At 38.3% G+C, this 19,715-nt stretch overlaps 3 protein-coding genes across 5 annotated transcripts; 1 reads left to right on the top strand and 2 right to left on the bottom strand.

Annotated features, from left to right (window-relative positions):
• Positions 1 to 2,448: 2,448 nt before the first annotated feature.
• Positions 2,449 to 10,732, bottom strand: FBXO11 (F-box protein 11). The gene is made up of 8 exons (XM_012364406.2): positions 10,233 to 10,732; positions 6,281 to 6,598; positions 5,338 to 6,132; positions 4,200 to 5,052; positions 3,862 to 4,082; positions 3,219 to 3,437; positions 2,927 to 3,134; positions 2,449 to 2,835 (listed from the first exon to the last, which is right to left on the bottom strand). The coding sequence occupies exons 1-8, from the start codon at positions 10,330 to 10,332 to the stop codon at positions 2,706 to 2,708; spliced, it is 2,844 nt and encodes a 947-aa protein (XP_012219829.1). The 5' UTR covers positions 10,333 to 10,732; the 3' UTR covers positions 2,449 to 2,705.
• A 35-nt stretch (positions 10,733 to 10,767) lies between these two features.
• Positions 10,768 to 13,984, top strand: Sras (Ras converting CAAX endopeptidase Sras). The gene is made up of 6 exons (XM_012364410.2): positions 10,768 to 10,988; positions 11,684 to 11,789; positions 11,870 to 12,008; positions 12,072 to 12,308; positions 12,395 to 12,457; positions 12,538 to 13,984. Exons 1-6 carry the CDS (start codon positions 10,867 to 10,869, stop codon positions 12,750 to 12,752), a joined length of 882 nt encoding a protein of 293 aa, XP_012219833.1. The 5' UTR covers positions 10,768 to 10,866; the 3' UTR covers positions 12,753 to 13,984.
• On the bottom strand, positions 13,444 to 19,701 carry LOC105670723 (BTB/POZ domain-containing protein KCTD3). Of its 3 annotated transcripts, none has more exons than XM_067355345.1 (11): positions 19,527 to 19,699; positions 19,000 to 19,313; positions 18,785 to 18,934; positions 18,514 to 18,702; positions 17,903 to 18,382; positions 17,640 to 17,756; positions 16,646 to 16,666; positions 15,878 to 16,017; positions 15,579 to 15,765; positions 15,103 to 15,381; positions 13,444 to 14,857 (listed from the first exon to the last, which is right to left on the bottom strand). In XM_067355345.1, exons 1-11 carry the CDS (start codon positions 19,583 to 19,585, stop codon positions 14,658 to 14,660), a joined length of 2,136 nt encoding a protein of 711 aa, XP_067211446.1. In that variant the 5' UTR covers positions 19,586 to 19,699; the 3' UTR covers positions 13,444 to 14,657. The 3 variants fall into 3 exon arrangements, with proteins under 3 accessions (XP_067211446.1, XP_012219831.1, XP_067211454.1); XM_067355353.1 differs by lacking the exon at positions 13,444 to 14,857 and adding an exon at positions 14,905 to 15,026 and having other exon boundaries at positions 19,527 to 19,701; XM_012364408.2 differs by lacking the exon at positions 16,646 to 16,666 and having other exon boundaries at positions 19,527 to 19,698.
• Between the last annotated feature and the right edge of the window lie 14 nt (positions 19,702 to 19,715).

Consider the following 19,715-nt stretch of genomic DNA (forward strand, 5'->3'; position numbering starts at 1 on the left):
ATGGACAGTAGGGCGACCGGGTCTGGGCGCATCAGCAATATCAAAATTTCCAGAACGGAATTTGGCAAACCATTTTTGGCATGCACGTTCTGTTAGGGCATCATCCCCATACACACGGCATATTTTTTTATGAGCATCCGTAGCTCGCTTGCCTTTTTGGAAATAGTAACGCAAAATATGACGATAATGCACTTTGTCCACTTCCATTTTTACAAATACTAAGCGCACACAATACTAATGTTAGCACAACCAAACTTTATGGAAAATTTACGTAAAAGATAACCTTTCAAATGCCGAATTGAGTTACAATGTAACACCGAAAGAAAAAGAATGAAGTCAGCATTGCAAGTAGTACCAACCAAAAACCGAACGAACTTATTTGCCAACCAATGGTTTATATGAGCGCGTCTAGCAGTGATACGATGCAACGCTAAGCGTGAAACCAAAAAAATATCAAACTAAATAATTTTGTCGAACCTCCACCCTCCACTATCGACATCAGGATCCGCTAGTGCTAGACATCATATACAACATTATATATATATAATATGACATTGTATACAATACTCTGCCGGGTCGGTAAGCTCAAGAACAATTTTCATGCGCTTCCGCATACAACATATAAAAGATACCGCTTACATACGATAACGAATTATATTATTAATTTCGAACAAAATTTACGACAGTGATGCCTCACGTTCTTCTCTACTTATTTATATATGTGTATCATTTGCGTAAATAAAGGTGATTTCTCGGTCTAAAATTATATCGCTAATAGGCGCTTCCTTTTCTCGCACGGGAGCGCGCGCACCGCTCCCGGAAAAATTACAGTTACAATAATGCGATTAGACTTCTTTTACCCACTAACGTAATAATTAAAAAAATCGGATTACTCTGAAAAATTCGAGATTACTTTTTAAAAACTGTTCCTCGGACAGTACATTTCGAACGTTTAACTTCCTCTATTTCGTTTTTTCATTTTTCACTGGTATACATCGTCGCACATCCGCGTGTACGCAACACACTTTTCCATTCTTTCCGTTTTAGTTTTTATAATTTAACTTTGAATATTTACTTCGTCCTTATTATGCACTTCGCCCATCGGGGCAACTTAGGACCATCACATAATTCACCACTGCGATTAATGGAACCGTTACGCGTTAATTACGAGGTACGTTTACGTCGAAAAATTAGCAGAATGTTTATCTTCATTTTGATTTATTCCACTTGTGTGAGTTTTGTATATCACATATTTTAGACATTAGTTTCGGTATGTCTCTTACAGATCTTCATCGTGCTGATGTCCACGCTCCTCTTTCTTCGTTTTCTTCCTCGAAATTTGTACCGCACAGATTCGACAAGCCCATCAATGAAGTTGCACTTGTTAGTATGTTAACGATCATGAGGTTCCGTGACGTGTTGGTTTTACGGTTCTTTCCCTTTTTTTTCCTGATCTTTTCCTGTGTTTAACGTTTTTAGTTTTACGATCCCGACGAGTGTGACACTCAACACGCACTGCTTGCGTCTCTTTATACACTGGTATAATTATTAACTGGTATAAGTCTCCTATTATAACTGTCGAGTGCAAATTTTATTTATATACTTTACGCTCTTTTATTATGGTGTTGATGCTTTTGCTCAAGAGCAGGTAATATATGCATTACCCACTCTTAACGTTGCTTCGCGTTCGATATACACAATTTACATACCGGATACACTGTTTCACACTGTGTGAACTTACATTCGTCTTATCTACGTTATCGCGGCTGTTGTTAGAGTTTTAAGCAGTTTATTAGGGCGTATTACGAGACCTCAAAACGACCTATGTCACGAAATGATGTATGTGAAGACGGCCTTATGGCGTATACATGTTTCTTTCCACGCTCGATTTTACATGGCTCAGCACTGCGTCATACGAAGATTTCGGGAATTGCAGAACCTCGATAAAAAGGATCACGTAAGAAGTTCAATTTACAATTAGCCTAGTGTTTCCCTCGTTTACACATTTAAATTAATTTGATATATCTAATATTATACTGCGTGTTTTACATATGAGGATTTTCTTTGTTATTTCATTACTACCGTTCCTTGGCGATTCAATCGCCGAGTTCCTTATTAATTTTCATTTCAGAAAGAAATGTATAATCTTTCTTTCTAAAAATTCTTCAACAAGAATCAACCAAAGAGAGATAATAACATTTGCAATAAAATTTGTAATATATAAAATGCATCTAAAACAATCGTCCTATAAATTTTAAACTATAGAAAAGAAATTAATGATCGACCAAAGCTCAAAATAAAATATATGGAAATTAGCGAATAGGTAATTTATCCGTAAAAATATGTTAACCGTTTCAAACGGATGACGTAACAAGAATTCTGAAATAAACTTTTTAAAAAATAAGACAAAAAAATCATAATGAATAATATGAAAATTAGAAATAGCGATTTCGATAAGAGAAAGAAATGAAATAATATAATATTGACGTAGTACTATAGTGTTACATATTAACAATAACAAAATATCTTTGTGATAAAGCAATTTGTCATACAAGACTATTCTTTTTTTAAAGAATAACAATTATAATATAATGAAGCAATGTAAAGATCATAATAAAGAACTCGGCTTACCGCTTGTGCCGGCAATATTACTGGACTTATGGCTCTAACATTGTTTGATTGTTTAAATTATTTTAGGTTAATTCCTAGTTGACCATAAGTGTATGCGATTCCATGGGCGCCGCACTATCATATAACGTATCGGTGTCTTGCGTAGGCTCGCCCTGCAGCTGACATTGATTGCTCAACGTTCCGGCACCGCAATCACAAAAGAATCTAAAAATATCAACGTACAATTAGATTTACGTAATTTGTGGGAAGCATGCGTCTAAAAATAATGCGTAAAATCAAGGGAGACGTCTCTCACCGATCGTGTCTGATGAATTCTACGTCGTGACCAGCATGACAAGTTTTTATACAATTAACGCATATCGCATTACGGTCTGTCGTGTTGCACGTTTGACAACGGTAAAAGTCATGCATGGGGAAGGAAGTGTACGACGAGATTTTGTACAGACATTGGCCATTTGCAACCGCTTTCTCCACCGCGTCTTGATTATTAAATATTTTATTGCCTGAAAAAGAAAGACACGTGTGATAATTAGTATGTTTCTTCTGATTAAATGCGCCGACAAATCCTGCCGGAAACAAATGTTTACCTCTAGTTGTCGGTTGTACCCCGCTCGCTAAACATAAGCCACCGAATCGATTATTGAATATTTGATTGAATTCCAACGTGGCAGTGGCATTATTGGTTATTTCAACGCCAGCTGCCAATCCGTCGAAAATCCGATTTCTCCTCAAGATTGGCTGCGACTGTGTCGAAATGAGTACACCCGCTTGCGCATTGCGAAAGATATCGTTTTCCTCCAAAACACCTATTGCAGGATGCATAAACAATCACAATTAAATGCATTCTTATATTGTATTATCTAACGAGCACTTCTTTTTAACGAATAAAATTGCATTTACAGAAATATTATGAGATTTTTCAACTGGAATAATTATGTTCTGTATTGTGAAAGCTACAAAGCATTGAGCTTATCGACACAATGTAGATTTTACTTTTGATTATGCCATTCGCAATTAAATAAATTATTTGCTTTTAACGCTCGTTTAATTAATATTTAATTTTATTAAAACAAATTTTTTTAAACTGGCACACATTTTAATAAAACTCGGACAAATTATATTTGAAAAAGTAGATTACGTGTTTAAGAAAAATGTTCAACTGCTTACATAATACTTATTGTTGATTGACGGCACAAAAATGATTGGAGTTTCGCAAGTAGAATACTTTACCTTTGCCCCCGTTAAATATACAGATTCCGCCGTCTCGCCCGTCGAATATTTTGTTCCGTTTAAGGGTTGGATTGCTATCGGTTTTAATCCAAACGCCAGCCATTGCGTTATCGAAAATCTCATTTTGTTCGAGTAAACCTAAGCCACTATTATACACAAGAACACCGCCGTTTTGACCGCCCCATATCTTGTTGCCGCGTATTACTGGATTACTGCCAGTCCTAGACAAGAAAACGTGCGTGCAGGTGATTTTCTCGTTATTATACTTTGCTTATACATCAAGATGGCATCAAGGAGTCTTCAAGTCCCCGTTTTTTAGATTTTTTTAAGTAAATTACCTTATTTGTACTCCTGAATATAAATGATTGAAAATATCATTGTCCTCCAATTTTCCATGACCGTTGTCATAGAAATATACACCGACTTGTTTGCCGCTGTGGATCCGATTTCTCCTTAAAACCGGCGTCGAACCAGTCGTGATCCACACGCCTGCCAAAGTGTTGGCGTAGACTTCATTTTCCTCTATTAGGCCCTGGCCTTTCTCGTGCACGTAAATCCCGCCGTGCTGACCGTGATGTATCTTGTTGTGTCGAACTATCGGATCGGAATTCGTCCTAATTTGTATGCCGGCAAGCGCGTTGCCGTAGATATTATTGTGCTCGATCAGACCTCTACCTTCGCCGAAAATGTACACTCCACCTTGGTGGCCGTTGTAGATCTCGTTCCGCCGAATAGTTGGATTCGAGTTCGACGTGATCCAGACACCGGCAAAGTTATTCGAATGTATCTTGTTATCGATAAACTGTCCCAGACCGTTTTCGTGAACATAAATCCCACCGGTTTGGCCGTGATGAATTTCACAGTGAACAACCGTCGGATTCGCGCCAGCCTTAACCTCGAAGCCCGCTATTCGATTATTGTGAATATCATTGGCTTCGAAGTATCCGAGCCCGTTGTCGAATGTAAATATTCCAACGTCACGACCGTGATGGATGTGATTACGGCGCATAATGGGATTCGCATAGTTTTTTACCCAAATTCCAGCCAACGCATTCCGCGAGATTTCGTTATCTTCATAAGTGCCCTGTGCATAGTCAGTCACATAAAGGCCGACATTCTCACAATCGGATATATCGCAATTCTTTACTAGTGGATTCGCCCCCACGCCTGACACGCAAACAGCTGCACCCACTGGAAATTAGAAAAAGAATAATCTTAACAAACTCATCATAATTTTAATAATAATCTTAACCAATCAAAATTATTTAGTGAAATATGAAACTGGCAGAACTTGGCTCAGTCTTTTAAAGTTATAACACTGGGTACTTGTATGTAGTCACAAAATTTGGCTTAATTTTATAGACCTTCACTCAAGTTTTTCGATAATTCCAAGTCTAAATTTTGCATTCTTCGATGCAAAGCTTTAACTGATACGTCAATATGGATCTGTATCGAGTATTACACAAGCGCACTCACCAACGCTAGAGCTCCTGATGATGCAGTGGTCGATGGTAGGACTACAATTTTCGCCCACCTCTAAACAATAATGTTTGTGATGAGGCACTGTACTAGTGACGTCGGGTGTGAACTTCAATGTCAGATGCCCAGCGTACGCACGTTTAGCACCTTCCACAAACATGACTGTCGATTCGCTTTCACGTTCGAGAATGACCGATTCCGCGACATTACCTGGCGCGGCACCTATCAACGCTACATCGCTGTCAATTACGAGAAACTCGCCCCTATATGTGCCAGCATGTAAGAAGACTAAATGCTGAGAAGATGTGTCCTCCCCGTTTGTTTGCGAATTACTATTGTTACAGCAACCCTGCCCGCCCGCAGCCGTGCTGCCGCTCGACGAGTTGCTACTGTTGCTCCTGTACTCATCCACGTAGTCCAGCGCGCCTTGAACTGTGTTGAAGTACGGTAAATTGCGACCCTTGAATTTCAAGTCCTGAAAGCCGGGGCGCACGTGTACGCCTCGGTATAGCTGCCTAAAGCTCTCCTTCCACGGATTTTGATACTCGGATTCGTCCGGTGATACAAATTCGAATTTACACGGCCCCGAATTAAACAGAGGCAGATCGTACTCGTAGACTTGTTGATACAGCGACTTCCACAGCTCTGTGTCGTTCGCAATCGCTTGAAAACGCTTGCAAACTTGTGAGACTCGACAAAGATCTTGCTCCATAAGATAATTGAATATCGTGAGCAACACCTCATCTGGCAGCTCGTATTGGAGGTAATGCGCCGCTGTGTTTGTGTTTATACCTGCGGCAAAGAAATTTGGTTCGTTTATTACGTTGCATCTATTACGCTATGCATTAATAACACATTTATCATATCGTGTTGATTGTTTATTTTTCGATACGCGGAGCGATTTCTAATTCAACTATTAATTAATCATTTGAAGACGTACCATCTGTTGACAGCGAACAAGTTCGTCTAGGTCGTTTCCTCGCTGGTAGATAAGAGGAACCAACCGTAGAGGCTATACCGCTACCACCTGATGGCGGTAGAGCAGAACTCGTGCCAGGCGCTGGATCTGGATGAGGCGGACTCTTGCGTCTCAAGTCATATGGCGACGAATGTGATTGAGATGGGGATGGCGAGGGTGCAGCTATTCCGGATACACTAGGGGACGAGCCTCGTCCACCACTTCCTCCGCCTCCACCGCCAACTCCACCTCCTGGAGGGATCTGATTCGACGCTGGACACGGCACGTCGCCTGCCTCGCCTAAGAGAAACCACGAAACATGATTATTTAGAAGACGCAGAAAGTGGAGAAGAAAGGCATATACTTTTCCCCAAAATCTATCCCAAAAGAAATAAATAAATCTGTAAAAAAAAAAAAAGAGAATATTTTAAAAGCACAAAAAGATAGAAAGATACATCAAATAAAAAAAAAAAGGAGGAGAACAGTCAGAAACAATATATTATTAACGCAAACAGAAATAAATCTTACCTCTATATACAAAAGTATTTCTAACTGCGTGTGTATGCATGGTCTTTGCTACTTGATACATAATGTGTGTAGCGAGTCAGACGTCATTAGAAGAGAAATATGCATGTTGATATAAAGTGACCCTGTTTTAAATGCTGATATGTAAACTGTCAAGTGTGTAATGTCGTAAGCCTGGTATGGAGAATTTGTTAATAAAGGACAATATTGTGATTACGTATCTGAATATAATTGTTGACATTGTACAAATCCACTTGTATTTCCCTGTGCAGTGATGAAATCATGAATAAAAGAGATGACATATACATCTCCTGCTTCAATTTGCAGTGTGCAAATATTGCAAAGTGGAGAAACGTATATTGTACAATAGATTTCAAGACGGCATGTCCCTTTCGCAGTGACATTCCTTCGTACAACATTATCGTAATAAGAAAGAAAGACTACGCTACACCGCACTATCAACTAATCTCCGCTATCACCAGACTGAAATTTGTGTCGTGCGTCAAAGTGCAAGTTATTGAAAAGAGATACATCGAAGTAGGCACATTCACGCGTCCCTCCATTCACTATCAAATCATTATCGTGCGACGAACACCGATACAAGAGTGGAATCGTCACGTGCGTTCCACTCCGCTCTGTAAACAGCGACTTGACGTTTCACTTTCTAGCCGGTAACAGACGGATACGCATATAGGAGGGCGCTCTGCTCGTGGGATATACAAGATATCGCGATTTCGGGGCCGGGATACTCGTGATCACGTTTTCGGGTCACACAAAGTCCTCTCGCGCGAAAGTGAAGCAGTGCTAATTCATCACTCAAAACTGCGCCGATATCGCGTAACAGCCGTCAGCCTTCCTTCTCTTGTCTTCTGCAAAATATTTTCTTAAAAAATCTTATTTTTTATGGCAGTGTAAAATACACGCGCGCGATTTAACTTAACATTTTTGAGATTAAACGCTTTGGGTGTTTCTTATAATTGAGTAGATAATATTACAGTTTTATCACATGACGTAATCTCTATTCTTACTCAATACCATTTTGATATCATACATAATAATATTGCGACACAAAGTAATAGGAGACCATTTTATTAATATTGCTCATTTTTAATTACTCCTTATATTTCTGATAATTTGAGTTCAATTTCTGATTGGCGATTACATTGCTTTTCAATATTTGTAAGTAATTTTTAATATCGCAAAATATTCAAATATTAATAGAATTTACACATACAATCACTTTTTATACGTCAAAATTTAAAATTCTAATATTTGGATAAACATTATTTTTCATTTTTCAAAGAATTTTAAGTATCAGTTAAAATCTAACAATTAGCATAAACGATAACAGTAATTAAATTTCTTCAGAAAAACAGAAAATTTAAATATTAATTTCAATATCAAAAATAAATAATTTACATTTTTACTCGCTCTCTCTTTCTCTGTCCCTCTGTCACCGTTCTCATACTCCCACTCTTTTTCTTTCACTCTGTTCCTCTTTCACCTTCCATCTTTCTCGGACCGCTGGAAAATTCGGCACCGATCGACGTATACTTCGCAAGTTGCGCCGCGTTCCAGCTGGATCGCTGGTGATTCGGAATCGAGAAGAAAGGGGAGAGAGAAAGAGAGAGAGAAAAAGGAAAAAGAAGTATAGGGAGGGCGGTGAACAGGGAGGGGGCGACTCCTGAACCAACATTCCGACGGATTGATCGCGAAGTGGAGGATCGCGATCGATACGATCGGCTTATACGACGATATCATGCACGAGACATAAAAGTAAACGTCTCCTAATAGGGCGTGAATTTTTATTCTATCACAATATTGTATTACAATAAGCGTTCTATTCCCTTAATAGTATCACTGCGGGGTCGTTCAACCCTTATTATATTATAGTTCTCAGGTACTCAGCCCTGCAATACATATTATTGCGACAGAGATCATCTTTCTCAGTCTGGTTCTATTAAAAAAAAAAAAAAAGAAAAAAAGAAAAAAAAAGAAAGAAAGATACGATCCTTGCTTTTCGTATTATGAGACTAATTTTGAATTTGTCGTTGTATGAATTTCCATCATGAATTTATATTATATGCAAATTCTGAAGCCTGATAGATCCAATCTTGCAAATCATGATTAAACTGTTTTTTTAATCTCTATTCGACAAAAGCATGATGCAAAAAAAAAAAAAAACAACAAGCGATGCAATCGTGAACACAAAGGTTATAACACTTTTTTAAAAAACGTTTTAGACCGTCAAAAAAAAAAAAAATAAATAAATAAATAAATAAATAAAAAAATAAAAATAAAAAAACAGAATCGTGAGACTTTCCTCGACCGCTATCTTCGAGACCACGGCTGTATCCCGTGGATGCGCAGCTGCCGATCAGAAATTGTCCACAATACCGAAAAGCAATATGGCCGTCCCAATCAGAATTTACATGAATATTAAAAAAACAATTCAAAATGAGCACAATTAAATAAAAGAATATTGCTGCTATCGCAATAATGCTGATATCATTTAGCATTAACGAAGATTGATCAAGTTTCTTTGTTGCTACAACCATAACTATGGTTAGGCCGAGTCCCTGCTTGACAGTTTTGCCACTGAAAGCCAATGAATGCATATTCAGCAGTATATAACCTTAGTTGCAATACTTAGAAATGTCTTGGAAGCACGCACGGCTAAGCATACAGCTCGAAAGCCCACATATACACACGCATACACACACACATACACAACAGTTACGGACGTATAGCGTTAATTCGCTTTCCACAACATAAATGATTATATAGCTCTATCAGAATGTCAACATTTCTCCTCGCAGTTTGTGCGAAAGTTTGCGTCTCTTTTTCTAACAGTTTTTCTAATTCTTTGTATTCTAAGGCAAAGATACGTGGAAAATTCCAAGAGAGAAAGAGGGAAGGAGGAAGGAATCTTAGGAGAATAGACGGAAAAAAAATCGTAAAAAGCCAGACGGATAAAGACAGATGGATAAAGGGGAGCGTTGTGACGGCACGCAGGAAACGCGGCGTGCGTTCGTGGTGCATGTGCCACGCGCATACATCGCGCACGGAGACAAAGGCCCGACGGAGATGGCGGAGCTGCGATGCGGACACGGAGACGTGTGCACAGACACCCGTCGCTGTGTTCCTGAGAACGAGATGGGCGATGGCGAGCAGCAGGACGGACAGGTGAGCAGCAGGGTGCTGGGGGCACAGAGCCCCGATGCTCTGCGAGACTCTCTTTGTCTCTATCTCTCTTCTGCTCTCGCTCGCTCTCGCCGTCCGTCCCTCTTCACTCGCTCGCTCGCTCGCTCGCTCGTATGCTCGTTCGTTCACTCGCTCCTTCTCTGTCGCACTCGCTCGCACGCACGCACGCTCGCCTGCTTGCTCGCTCGCTCGTTCGTTCGCTTACCCGTAGTTCTCGTCGTGGATGGCAAAGGGATCCTGTTTCCGTTTTTCCGACGCGACCTCCGCACGTAGCTGCGCGACGACGAGAACGACGCGCTCGGCATCTTCGTGTCGTCGGCGGCCCTCGGCGGTCGTCCTCGTGTACGTCCCCGTTGCCGTCGTTAGCCTCCGTCTCCTCCTCTTCCTGCTGCGCCTCGTAATCCGCTTTCGGTCGCAGCTCGGCGCACTTCCCGGTTGCAAGGGTGCGCGATGTCCGGCGGTACCCTCCCCGGCAGTAGGGCAGCCGCCGCGATACCGTAATCGCGAACGCGCACGGCAGAAGCTGCCAAAAGCTTAGGACACACTACACAATAGCGACACTACCACCGTACACGGCGGCCATCTTCTTAGTCTCGACTTGCCGACTGGCCCAGAGGGCAGCCGCCAATCGGACGTGTTTCTGCCCCGCGAGTGCGTGCCGTGCGTCTCCCACCCCCCATTCAACCAGCGCACCGACGGTCTCAACCCTCTTCGTCCCGCGAGCACCCGGACCTCGCCCCCTCCCCCTCGTTATCTCCCCGCCAACCTCGGAGGCTTATTACCGAGCCCCCCTTCCGCAGTGGAGCGCGACACAAGCGACCGACATCGGTTATGGAGTTATGGAGGCCGCGGAGCGAAGTACCGATAACTCGCAAAATTGCATCTCCGCGATCTTCTCGTGCCTCGCACTCTCGATCGTCTACGTGGCGAGTCTGTATGTTTGGAGTTCGCCGCACAACAGGTACGTGTATCTCTTCGCGGTGACAATCACAATGTTCAGACAGCGTCGATACCACACTGCACGTCAACAGGACGGCTCACGTTCTCGTTCTGACGACAGTCTTTCCCCGTGTCACGAATGTCCCCCGTCCCCCGTGAGTCCTCTCGTTTAAAAGGCTCGCCTTTTGTCGTCCCGTCAACGCCACTACTCGTTCCGTAAGTCATTCACAATACTGTCTTACACCGACCGGATGGATATCCGTGACTGACGCACGCCGTTCTGCACGTGGCAGCGCCCTCTGTCATTGAGCCGCTTTTGGACAAGCGATGCCAGCGCAGTCGCGTGAATATCCTAGTGAAATGATACAGTAACTTTTCAGGATCTGGTGATGTAATGTAATAACTCTTGGTAGCATTGTACAAGTACGAAGTCTATTCGTTTTAATCGCAATCTTCCGTTTATCCGGCGCAATATTTGAACTTGAACTTGATATCTTGTATGTCATTTAAATTATTTATGCAAACATAATGTAGCAAATATATATACATATATAACCATATGCGATATCACTCTTTGCATTAAGTACAAAGCAATTGCATTTAAAATGGTAATATTAATAATTCAATTTTCAAAATGTTAAACTACAGTAACACATTTTCTTATAAAATGTGACAAACTTTGATATTAAAATTTATACCCGATTGTTTATGTTTCAGAGAGCATCCGTCAACGATAAAGAAACGATTTTTTAGCGTATTTATTATGTCTCTCCTCTCACCAGCACCCTTATATTTTGGACTTAATGAGAAAATATTTCAAAAGGTATTTTTAATTTAAACAATAGAGCGCTATCTTGTGTAAATCATCAATAATTTTTTATCGTTACACACGACACTTGACAGGCAACCATTTGGGAGTTGTTGGGTCTACGATGGTCAGGTTTGATACAGGCGACTGTGATACCATTGCTCCTTACGATGATCTTGTTCCTAGGTCCCTTAAGCCTGCAGGGATTCAATGGGCTGTGGCGGTTATACACTGGTTAGTATCCTAACTAAACAAAGGTTTAAAATTCTGCAACTACAGTAATCAATTTCCTTTCAGAACCAATGTATTGGTTGGGAAGTGTGCGAACGTTGATCTGGTGGAGAAATCAGGTGGTCGCTCCATTATCCGAAGAATGGACCTTCCGAGCCTGTATGTTGCCGTTACTTCTGCAGTGCTTTACACCGACCACTGCCATATTTGTCTGTCCCTTGTTCTTCGGGGTAGCACATTTTCATCATGTGGTGGAGCGGATAAAGATGGGAATGGGGATCAAGCACGCCTTGTTCATATCCTGTGAGTTTTCAAAAGAAACCTGATTCACATTTGTGAATCTTATTATTCAAGGGAAAAAAAAAAACATAATTGCATGTTGAAAATAGGTTTTCAATCTGCATATACGACATTATTTGGAGCGTATGCGGCTTTCCTCTTCGCGAAGACAGGTGAGATCATTTAACTGTCTCTCTTTTTATTGTAAGATAGTCGTTGAGACTTTATATTCGCATTTATATGTGTTCCTCAGGACATTTCGTTGCACCGTTCGCCGCGCATTCTTTTTGCAATCACATGGGATTTCCCGATCTTTCCGAAGTCGTAGCGTACAAGGATCCGTTGAAGAGAATCGGACTGTTGTGTTTATTTGTGATCGGTTTGATCGCTTGGTGCTTCCTGTTGACGCCGCTGACCCATCCATCATTGTTCAATAATAATTTATTCTGGACTAAACACTTTATATGAGACACGTCCAGTCTCTAACGATTACTAGGATTTAACAAATATTAGGACTAAATGTTTTTACGCAAGACGTAACCGCCATATACCGTCTGTACCATTCAATCTAACAGTTTCCATTCTTGTGTGATATTTTGTATTTGTGTCTCCTAATGCAGTACAATATTTATCCGTTGACGTCTGTCGTGTGAATTCAAGTCTCACGGAGAGGATAAATGATACGAAACTACTTTCAGCTACATACTGGATAACGATATACCTATGATTTAACCGATCGTGCAGTTGGACATTGTTACGAAATGTATCACCGTAGTGCCTGAGATTTAATTAAACTTTTATAGCGGTAATTACAAGTGTCACAATAACTAGGTAAACTTGTTCGCAAAACCAAAGTGAGATCTAAGTCTTGTATTATTTACGATTTGCCGCATACATTCGTACGCTGCAACATCGTATTATTGCACGATCATGAGGTATTCGTTGTATTTTAACGTTCATCTATCTTTTCAGGGGAAGTTTTGTATAAACAAAAATTGTAACATAGACTACTATAGTATAATTAATGTAATATAACATATTAAGGAAGTTTCTAAAACGATCTTTCTAATCGTCTACTTTTATAACAGTCTGTATGTACAATATACTACGATGTCTATATATGTGCAACGGCATTGATAGATATTCGAACGCTAAAGAATGCCGTTATACACATAATACCAATGGTTTATTTAAATCACAGAAGTTTTGCGCAACAATATTACAATACATTTTATATATGTACATATACATCAGAAAACACGTATACATTATATATGCAGTGAATTCTAACAAAAGTACAATAAGTACTTATGTATATAATGAAGAAATTCGGTTTATAATATCTCTTTGAATTGCATACGTAATGTATACCGATTGTTAATCGAAACATAAGTTTGTATCATGACAAAATCAACTTTTTAAATAATGTTCAGAACATGAGATGTTATTAGCGATATCATGTTGAAATAATATTAAGTATTTTACAGTCTAAGTAAAAATGCAGATTGCTATAGAAATCCATATAACAATGTTCACACCGACTTATAACAACTTTACATAAGCGTCCATCAAAATGTCACAGTACTTGTTACAATTACTTCAATATGTTACATGAAAAAAAAATTACGCATTGTGTGTTTGACCATTCAACTTTACAACATTGAACAGAATATATAACTCTAAACAAGACGTTTAACTTATATTATCTATCAGTCAATAATTTTCCCAAATATCTATCCCCTTCCCTACACGAGTTTATCTTACTAAGCAGGTTTATGCGACTCAAAATATAAAAATTTATTATTGAACAATAAATACTATCAAATCGATTTTTTTAAGTGAATTCGATCATTCTTGTAATAACAATAAATAGAAAATAAAACATGATTAAATTTTCAAATATTAAACAATAAATTTTCAAAAAATTTCATTACATTGACATAAATAACGATAAATAAAAATTCATAATTTGTTCATTATTTTCCCAAAAATAAGAGCGATATAATCATAGTTCCTCAAAAACAATTGAATGTAACAAAACAATTGAACAGCAAATGTACTATTAAAATAACGATCACAACATTAATAACGGCTATAATTTACAATTATATGATTATAGAATAATTTATAATGCAGTCATGTTCTTTATATTATAATACTTTTGTAGATTGCAACTCTTTAAATATATAAATAGAGAGTAGAGCAAAACGTCTCTTTACATGTAAATGCAAAGACGTTAATTTAGGAACTATGACTACAAACTTCATTTTCGACGTTTTATAGTGTTTTAATAAATAATTAAATAAATGCAGATTTTGGCTGTATGCTTTGCGGCACGTTTTCCGGCACAACATACCTCGATTAGGTGTGTCCTTAGGTTTGGCTTGGTCCAGGCGTTGCGTCCGGATTTTGCGATTGATTAAGAAATAACACGTTGCTCGACTTAATCCTGGGTCCGGCTGCGATCAACGAAGGCGACGGACTAATGCAAGGTGTCGAACAATGGCTGTTACTCAGGTCACATTGATCCAATAACTTCCAGAGCTCTTCTGGAGTAGGTCCACCAGAGATATCTGTTGGTAAAACAGTAGAATTGGTAAAAATTTGACAGTTACAAATCTCATAAAAAGTATTTATTATTGAAAACCATTAATTAATTAACATTATATTTGAGTTACAGAGTAAAGAATTGTTTATTTCCTGTAGAATTCAGATGTATGATTCGTGCTAATTTTCTGCTTCCTGTAGGACCCGAGATATATGAGTCACATTTGCCAATTTCATTACGTCACTATACAAGAGAGAGAGAGAGAGTTACCTTGAGTGGCATTGAAAGACGGATCCAATGCCGTTGTGAGATCCCACATTTGTATAGTGCCGTTAGAATGGCCAGTAAATATGAAGCGTCTGGGCCTTGAGCCCATGCGACTAGAACCTTCACACTCGTGCACGTAGAATGAGCTTATGATGCTGCCGTCCACCGATTGTATCACGCAAACTCTTTTTCCGTTCGATGCCAATCGCACGAACAATTGATCGGTTTCAGGTACAACTTTTTGGACGAATACTTGCTCGTCATCTTGCTCGCCAAATGGTCCTATGTAAATATCATTATCCGAGTGTTAAATAAAATGTTGTAGAAAGATCAATGAAAAGAATGAATTCTGAACACAAATATTTACTATTGAAAATATCGAAACTAAGAGAACAGATATCATTTAGAAATTAATTTATTGGAGAATAATGTGCACACATTGCGTATAAGTCATAAACACTTGCAACATTACAACGTACCGAAATCATTGCCAGCATTGTAGCTGACGCAAGGATCGATTGCTTCCAAGGAAACAATTTTGAAGCTTGCCTCAGGCATTGATCCTGGCTGAGTCGAAATCATTCCGCGAAATCTAGTCACCGCCCAACTTCTGACGTGGTTATACTCTGAACAGACCGACACTAAGTATTTCTCTGAGAGTGTTACCTGCAACGTAATTTGCATGTAAATTAATAAAATGGATATATACAACATTGCAATTTAATTCAGGAGATTTTGTAGAAAAATCCACTGGATAATCCATCGGTGTTGAACATACCTTGGTTACACTGCTTTGATGTACCGTGAAAGTTTGAAATAGCTGTGGACCGTGGCCAACAGTTTCGGGATGTTGTACGATCACTCGAACACTCCCAGATTTTGTGCCATAGGCAATTTCTATCCAATTTCCACAAAGGCCTGCGTTGGGAGTAAAATATTTTTAGAAGGACATACTTCTGATGTTGCATTAATCATCTGATGCACTTTGGAGATGAATATGTCGCACATGATTGTCCAATGATGTATACAATTTTGCGATATTGATTAATTCAGGTCTTCATCTTATTAATTTAAATTGGTACTTATATCAAATTCCGTATTATTTTTTATATATAATTTAGAAATGGGGTAAAATTATAGTTTGTGTATCAGAGGATTAATTTCAGATATGATAAATATTGATATGAAAGATTTTGAAAATATCTAACAATAAGCGGAACAAAAATATTAAATGAATATAGATGTGTTACTAATCTAAAATAATGTGATATATAAACAATATTGTAAAGCTTATGATATCTCATGCTGCACGTTGCAACAATAAGCAAAAGCTATTTCAGATATGTATTTATAAAAAAGAATATAACGATAATTACAATCATATATTATAGTTGGAGAACTACATGTTTATGTGTGTAATGATCAATATTCAATAAATTTAAAAAACTTTGCGCTGATTTATTCGAAAAAAATAGTCGAAAATTATAGAAACTTGTACTACTAATGAAAAAAATACACACAAGCACAGATACATATTTTCTATTACCTCCCCTCCCCCTCTCAGATGCTGGCATGGAACATATTACTATGAATAGGAAGAGCAAGCAAGCAGCTCTAACAGCGGATCAACTGAACCCACTGCGCAAAGTAATTTAAAGAAACAAATAAAAGAGAACACTGCATTAGTACAACTGGACGCATAAGGATAGCAGGGTTGTGTGTAAATTGTGCAATATTGCTAACATTATTCTCAGTGTTTCATGTAAATTCGTTATCTGTAAAAAGAGACTTTATGCGTACATTCGTATTCTACTAAAATAAATGCTTGAAATAAGTGCTTGAAGAATATGCTTGCAAATATGAATGATTTTCTTTTTGTACTACCAATATGCATGAAAATATATGACTATGCGCTAGTACATCGGTGTAGAACTTAAATGTCTGGAGAGGAAGGGAATTCGTTTGCTGTTATTTAATCGCACGATTCACGTTTGATGCAAAGAACATAAAGTGGAGACGAATGACATTTCGATTTGATACAAGTTGGACGTGAAGAAGCAGAATGTCTGCTTATATCGACCCATACTTGCCTTGTGCTATTTATCCAGTTGTACGAAATGATGAAGCAAAGAATGTAATAATAAACTCTTATTAATATCTTTAAGGATATTAAACTTATAACATTAAACTTATAACATTCCTGTAATATCTTAATGAGTAAAATATACATTAATTAGTGACAATTATATTTATACTTATGTGATTAATTGAAAGTTTGTTTCACATATCTTGGCTCTACTACTGAAATAACTAACTGAAATAACTCCGCGGAATCAAATTGCTGTGACAGTGACGTTTGTTATTACATTCTGCACTAAGCAGTCTTAATAAATAATCTAAATACGTCACTCGTTGAAATCGTCTTTGAACGAATAGTAGTACTAGCTGCCTCTAATTGAGAAAGTTTTATTATGTTTTCTATAATTTTGTTATTTGTCGAGATTCTTATTAAGATGAGAATAGATACAAGAGAGACTTACTCGTTTTCGGCGTCAAGTATACAGAAATCGCAGTTATGGGATCATAACTCGGATCTCGATATAACTCGGTCACAAGCAGGTCGTTATCCTTCATTCGCAAAGGAAATTTTTGCATATCTGCAATTCATACAACCAATATTATTGCAGATATTAATACAGTAAATTGTAAATTTAGAATATTAAAATTTTTATTTTAAAATATATTGATACACTATTATTAATCTTAAATTATTATACGGTAATGTAATTTTATCTCCGCTTACCAATATAATAAATTGATCCATTATTGCAACCTAACAGCAAGAAGGATCCAGCCGTGTCAAAAGACAAAATTGGCACTACATCCTGTATCTGCCAGTGATGAGTCATTGCATGCCATACGCCGATTTTTCCAGTCGGCGACAACGCGACCAATTGACTACCGATGAAGAACAAATATTCCACCCGTACGTTCAGGTTGAATATACCTACGTTGATCTTGATTCCTTCTTCGGACACACCCCAAAGTCTCACTTGGCTACCGTAGGAAATGGCGACCATTTTGCTGTCCGCGCCACTGCCCATCTTTGCATTTATCGCCACGCGTTCTATTATACACTCTATGTGTGGACTAGTGAACACGTGTTGCCATCCGGAGGAGTCCTTTAACCGATAACATGTTATAAAATGTGCATAGGCAATCACTATCCAGTTGTGATGTGCTTTGATGATTTGGACTCTCAGAGGATCCACCCATGATGAAACTGCAAATAAAATATATTAATATTGGGCATAAATACAAAGCATTTTTATCTCCAAAAAGTTATTACTATATTTTTTGCTGTACAATTTTCAAATTATATATTTTAGAAATCAAGATTTATTGATGCCTCACCTTGCTGTGGCCCAAATACAAGGCCAATATCATTTTTGTATAATTTATTCAGATCAGCTGAATTATTCCTAACGTGTCTCAGATCTAGAGATGGTGTGCGAGAATGTGGCAGACCACGCTGTGGCAATCGATAATCTAATGATGAATTCCTTATGTGTGTAGCCAATGTTCCTTTGTGATTTTGTGGACCTGCAATAAAATCAGTTATTGTCAGTTTTTTTCTCTAAAATTCCGTTGTCTAGCATGTTTCACACAAATCCATAAAAATTACCAGCAGTATTTTGATTAATAGAGTTGTTGGTTACTACAGATTGCGAGGTAGATGGTCCATCGCCTCGAGAGCTTGCAGTGCCAACTCTGATATGAACAGACACATCACTGACATTTGATGTTACTGCGACAGGTTCTTGAAGCGGTATGCCTTTAAAGTAAAACAAAAACAATTATTGTAATTGGTAACAATAAATCATCATAATATTAACTTACTTGGAGGTGGTAAGTAGCCATAAAACAAGACATCACCACAGGATGATTGAGTCAAGTCTTCACAGAGTATCAAGCGTTTAACCAGAGGAGTAATGCCATAGTATTCAGCCTCATGTCTCAAAGTTCGAATGTCTACATTTTTCAGATCTATGTCCTTGGTACGAAGATAATTCAATATAATAGAGAACAATTTTGGATCTCTATCTATAAAAAGTGCTCCAGTCTCATCCTTATGACTGTCAATTCTATTACTTAACAATGCTGTGAAGAATGAATCTTGGATCCATGTTAATGTTTGGCGAGATGTGGAAAATCTGAAAAAGAAAAAAAAGATTTAGTGTTATTGATTCTTAGCGATCAAATTGTAAAAATATTTCTAAAGATTTAGTAAGATAAAAATATTACGATAATCTATAAGATGTCATAAAAAAACTACATAAAACTTGCAGTTCTTTATCAAGATTAAACTTCGCATAAAAATAGATAAGACAGTAAACTAAGAAATAACAACTACATATTAAATTTACCTAGTGCCTCCAACGTTCAAGTGAACAATGTCGCTCACGCCTAGGTGAGGCGCAGCCATTCTCACCGTTATCGCGTATTTTTATAATAACAGTTCATATCTCGCAAGGTCGTCGGCAATCACAAAATCGTGAGCGATCAAAACAACTGTCTAATAGGTTATGTACGCGTCAACGGATCCCACTGCGCAT

This window comes from Linepithema humile, chromosome 1, assembly GCF_040581485.1.
Source record: "Linepithema humile isolate Giens D197 chromosome 1, Lhum_UNIL_v1.0, whole genome shotgun sequence".
Classification (NCBI taxonomy): Eukaryota; Metazoa; Arthropoda; class Insecta; order Hymenoptera; family Formicidae; genus Linepithema; species Linepithema humile.

Bases quoted from the DNA above. Each gene is read 5' to 3' on its own strand.
- Sras (XM_012364410.2), top strand. From the start codon at position 10,867: ATGGAGGCCGCGGAGCGAAGTACCGATAACTCGCAAAATTGCATCTCC. The intron at 10,989-11,683 runs GTACGTGTATCT...TTTATGTTTCAG, and splicing joins TGGAGTTCGCCGCACAACAG to AGAGCATCCGTCAACGATAA. The intron at 12,309-12,394 runs GTGAGTTTTCAA...TGTTGAAAATAG, and splicing joins GCACGCCTTGTTCATATCCT to GTTTTCAATCTGCATATACG.
- LOC105670723 (XM_067355345.1), bottom strand. From the start codon at position 19,585: ATGGCTGCGCCTCACCTAGGCGTGAGCGACATTGTTCACTTGAACGTT. The intron at 19,314-19,526 runs GTAAATTTAATA...TTTCTTTTTCAG, and splicing joins TTGAACGTTGGAGGCACTAG to ATTTTCCACATCTCGCCAAA. The intron at 18,703-18,784 runs GTAATTTTTATG...ATTTTATTGCAG, and splicing joins TATTAATCAAAATACTGCTG to GTCCACAAAATCACAAAGGA.
- FBXO11 (XM_012364406.2), bottom strand. From the start codon at position 10,332: ATGCCGAGCGCGTCGTTCTCGTCGTCGCGCAGCTACGTGCGGAGGTCG. The intron at 6,133-6,280 runs GTACGTCTTCAA...TCTTTGCCGCAG, and splicing joins TTGTTCGCTGTCAACAGATG to GTATAAACACAAACACAGCG. The intron at 3,135-3,218 runs GTAAACATTTGT...TTTCTTTTTCAG, and splicing joins GGTACAACCGACAACTAGAG to GCAATAAAATATTTAATAAT.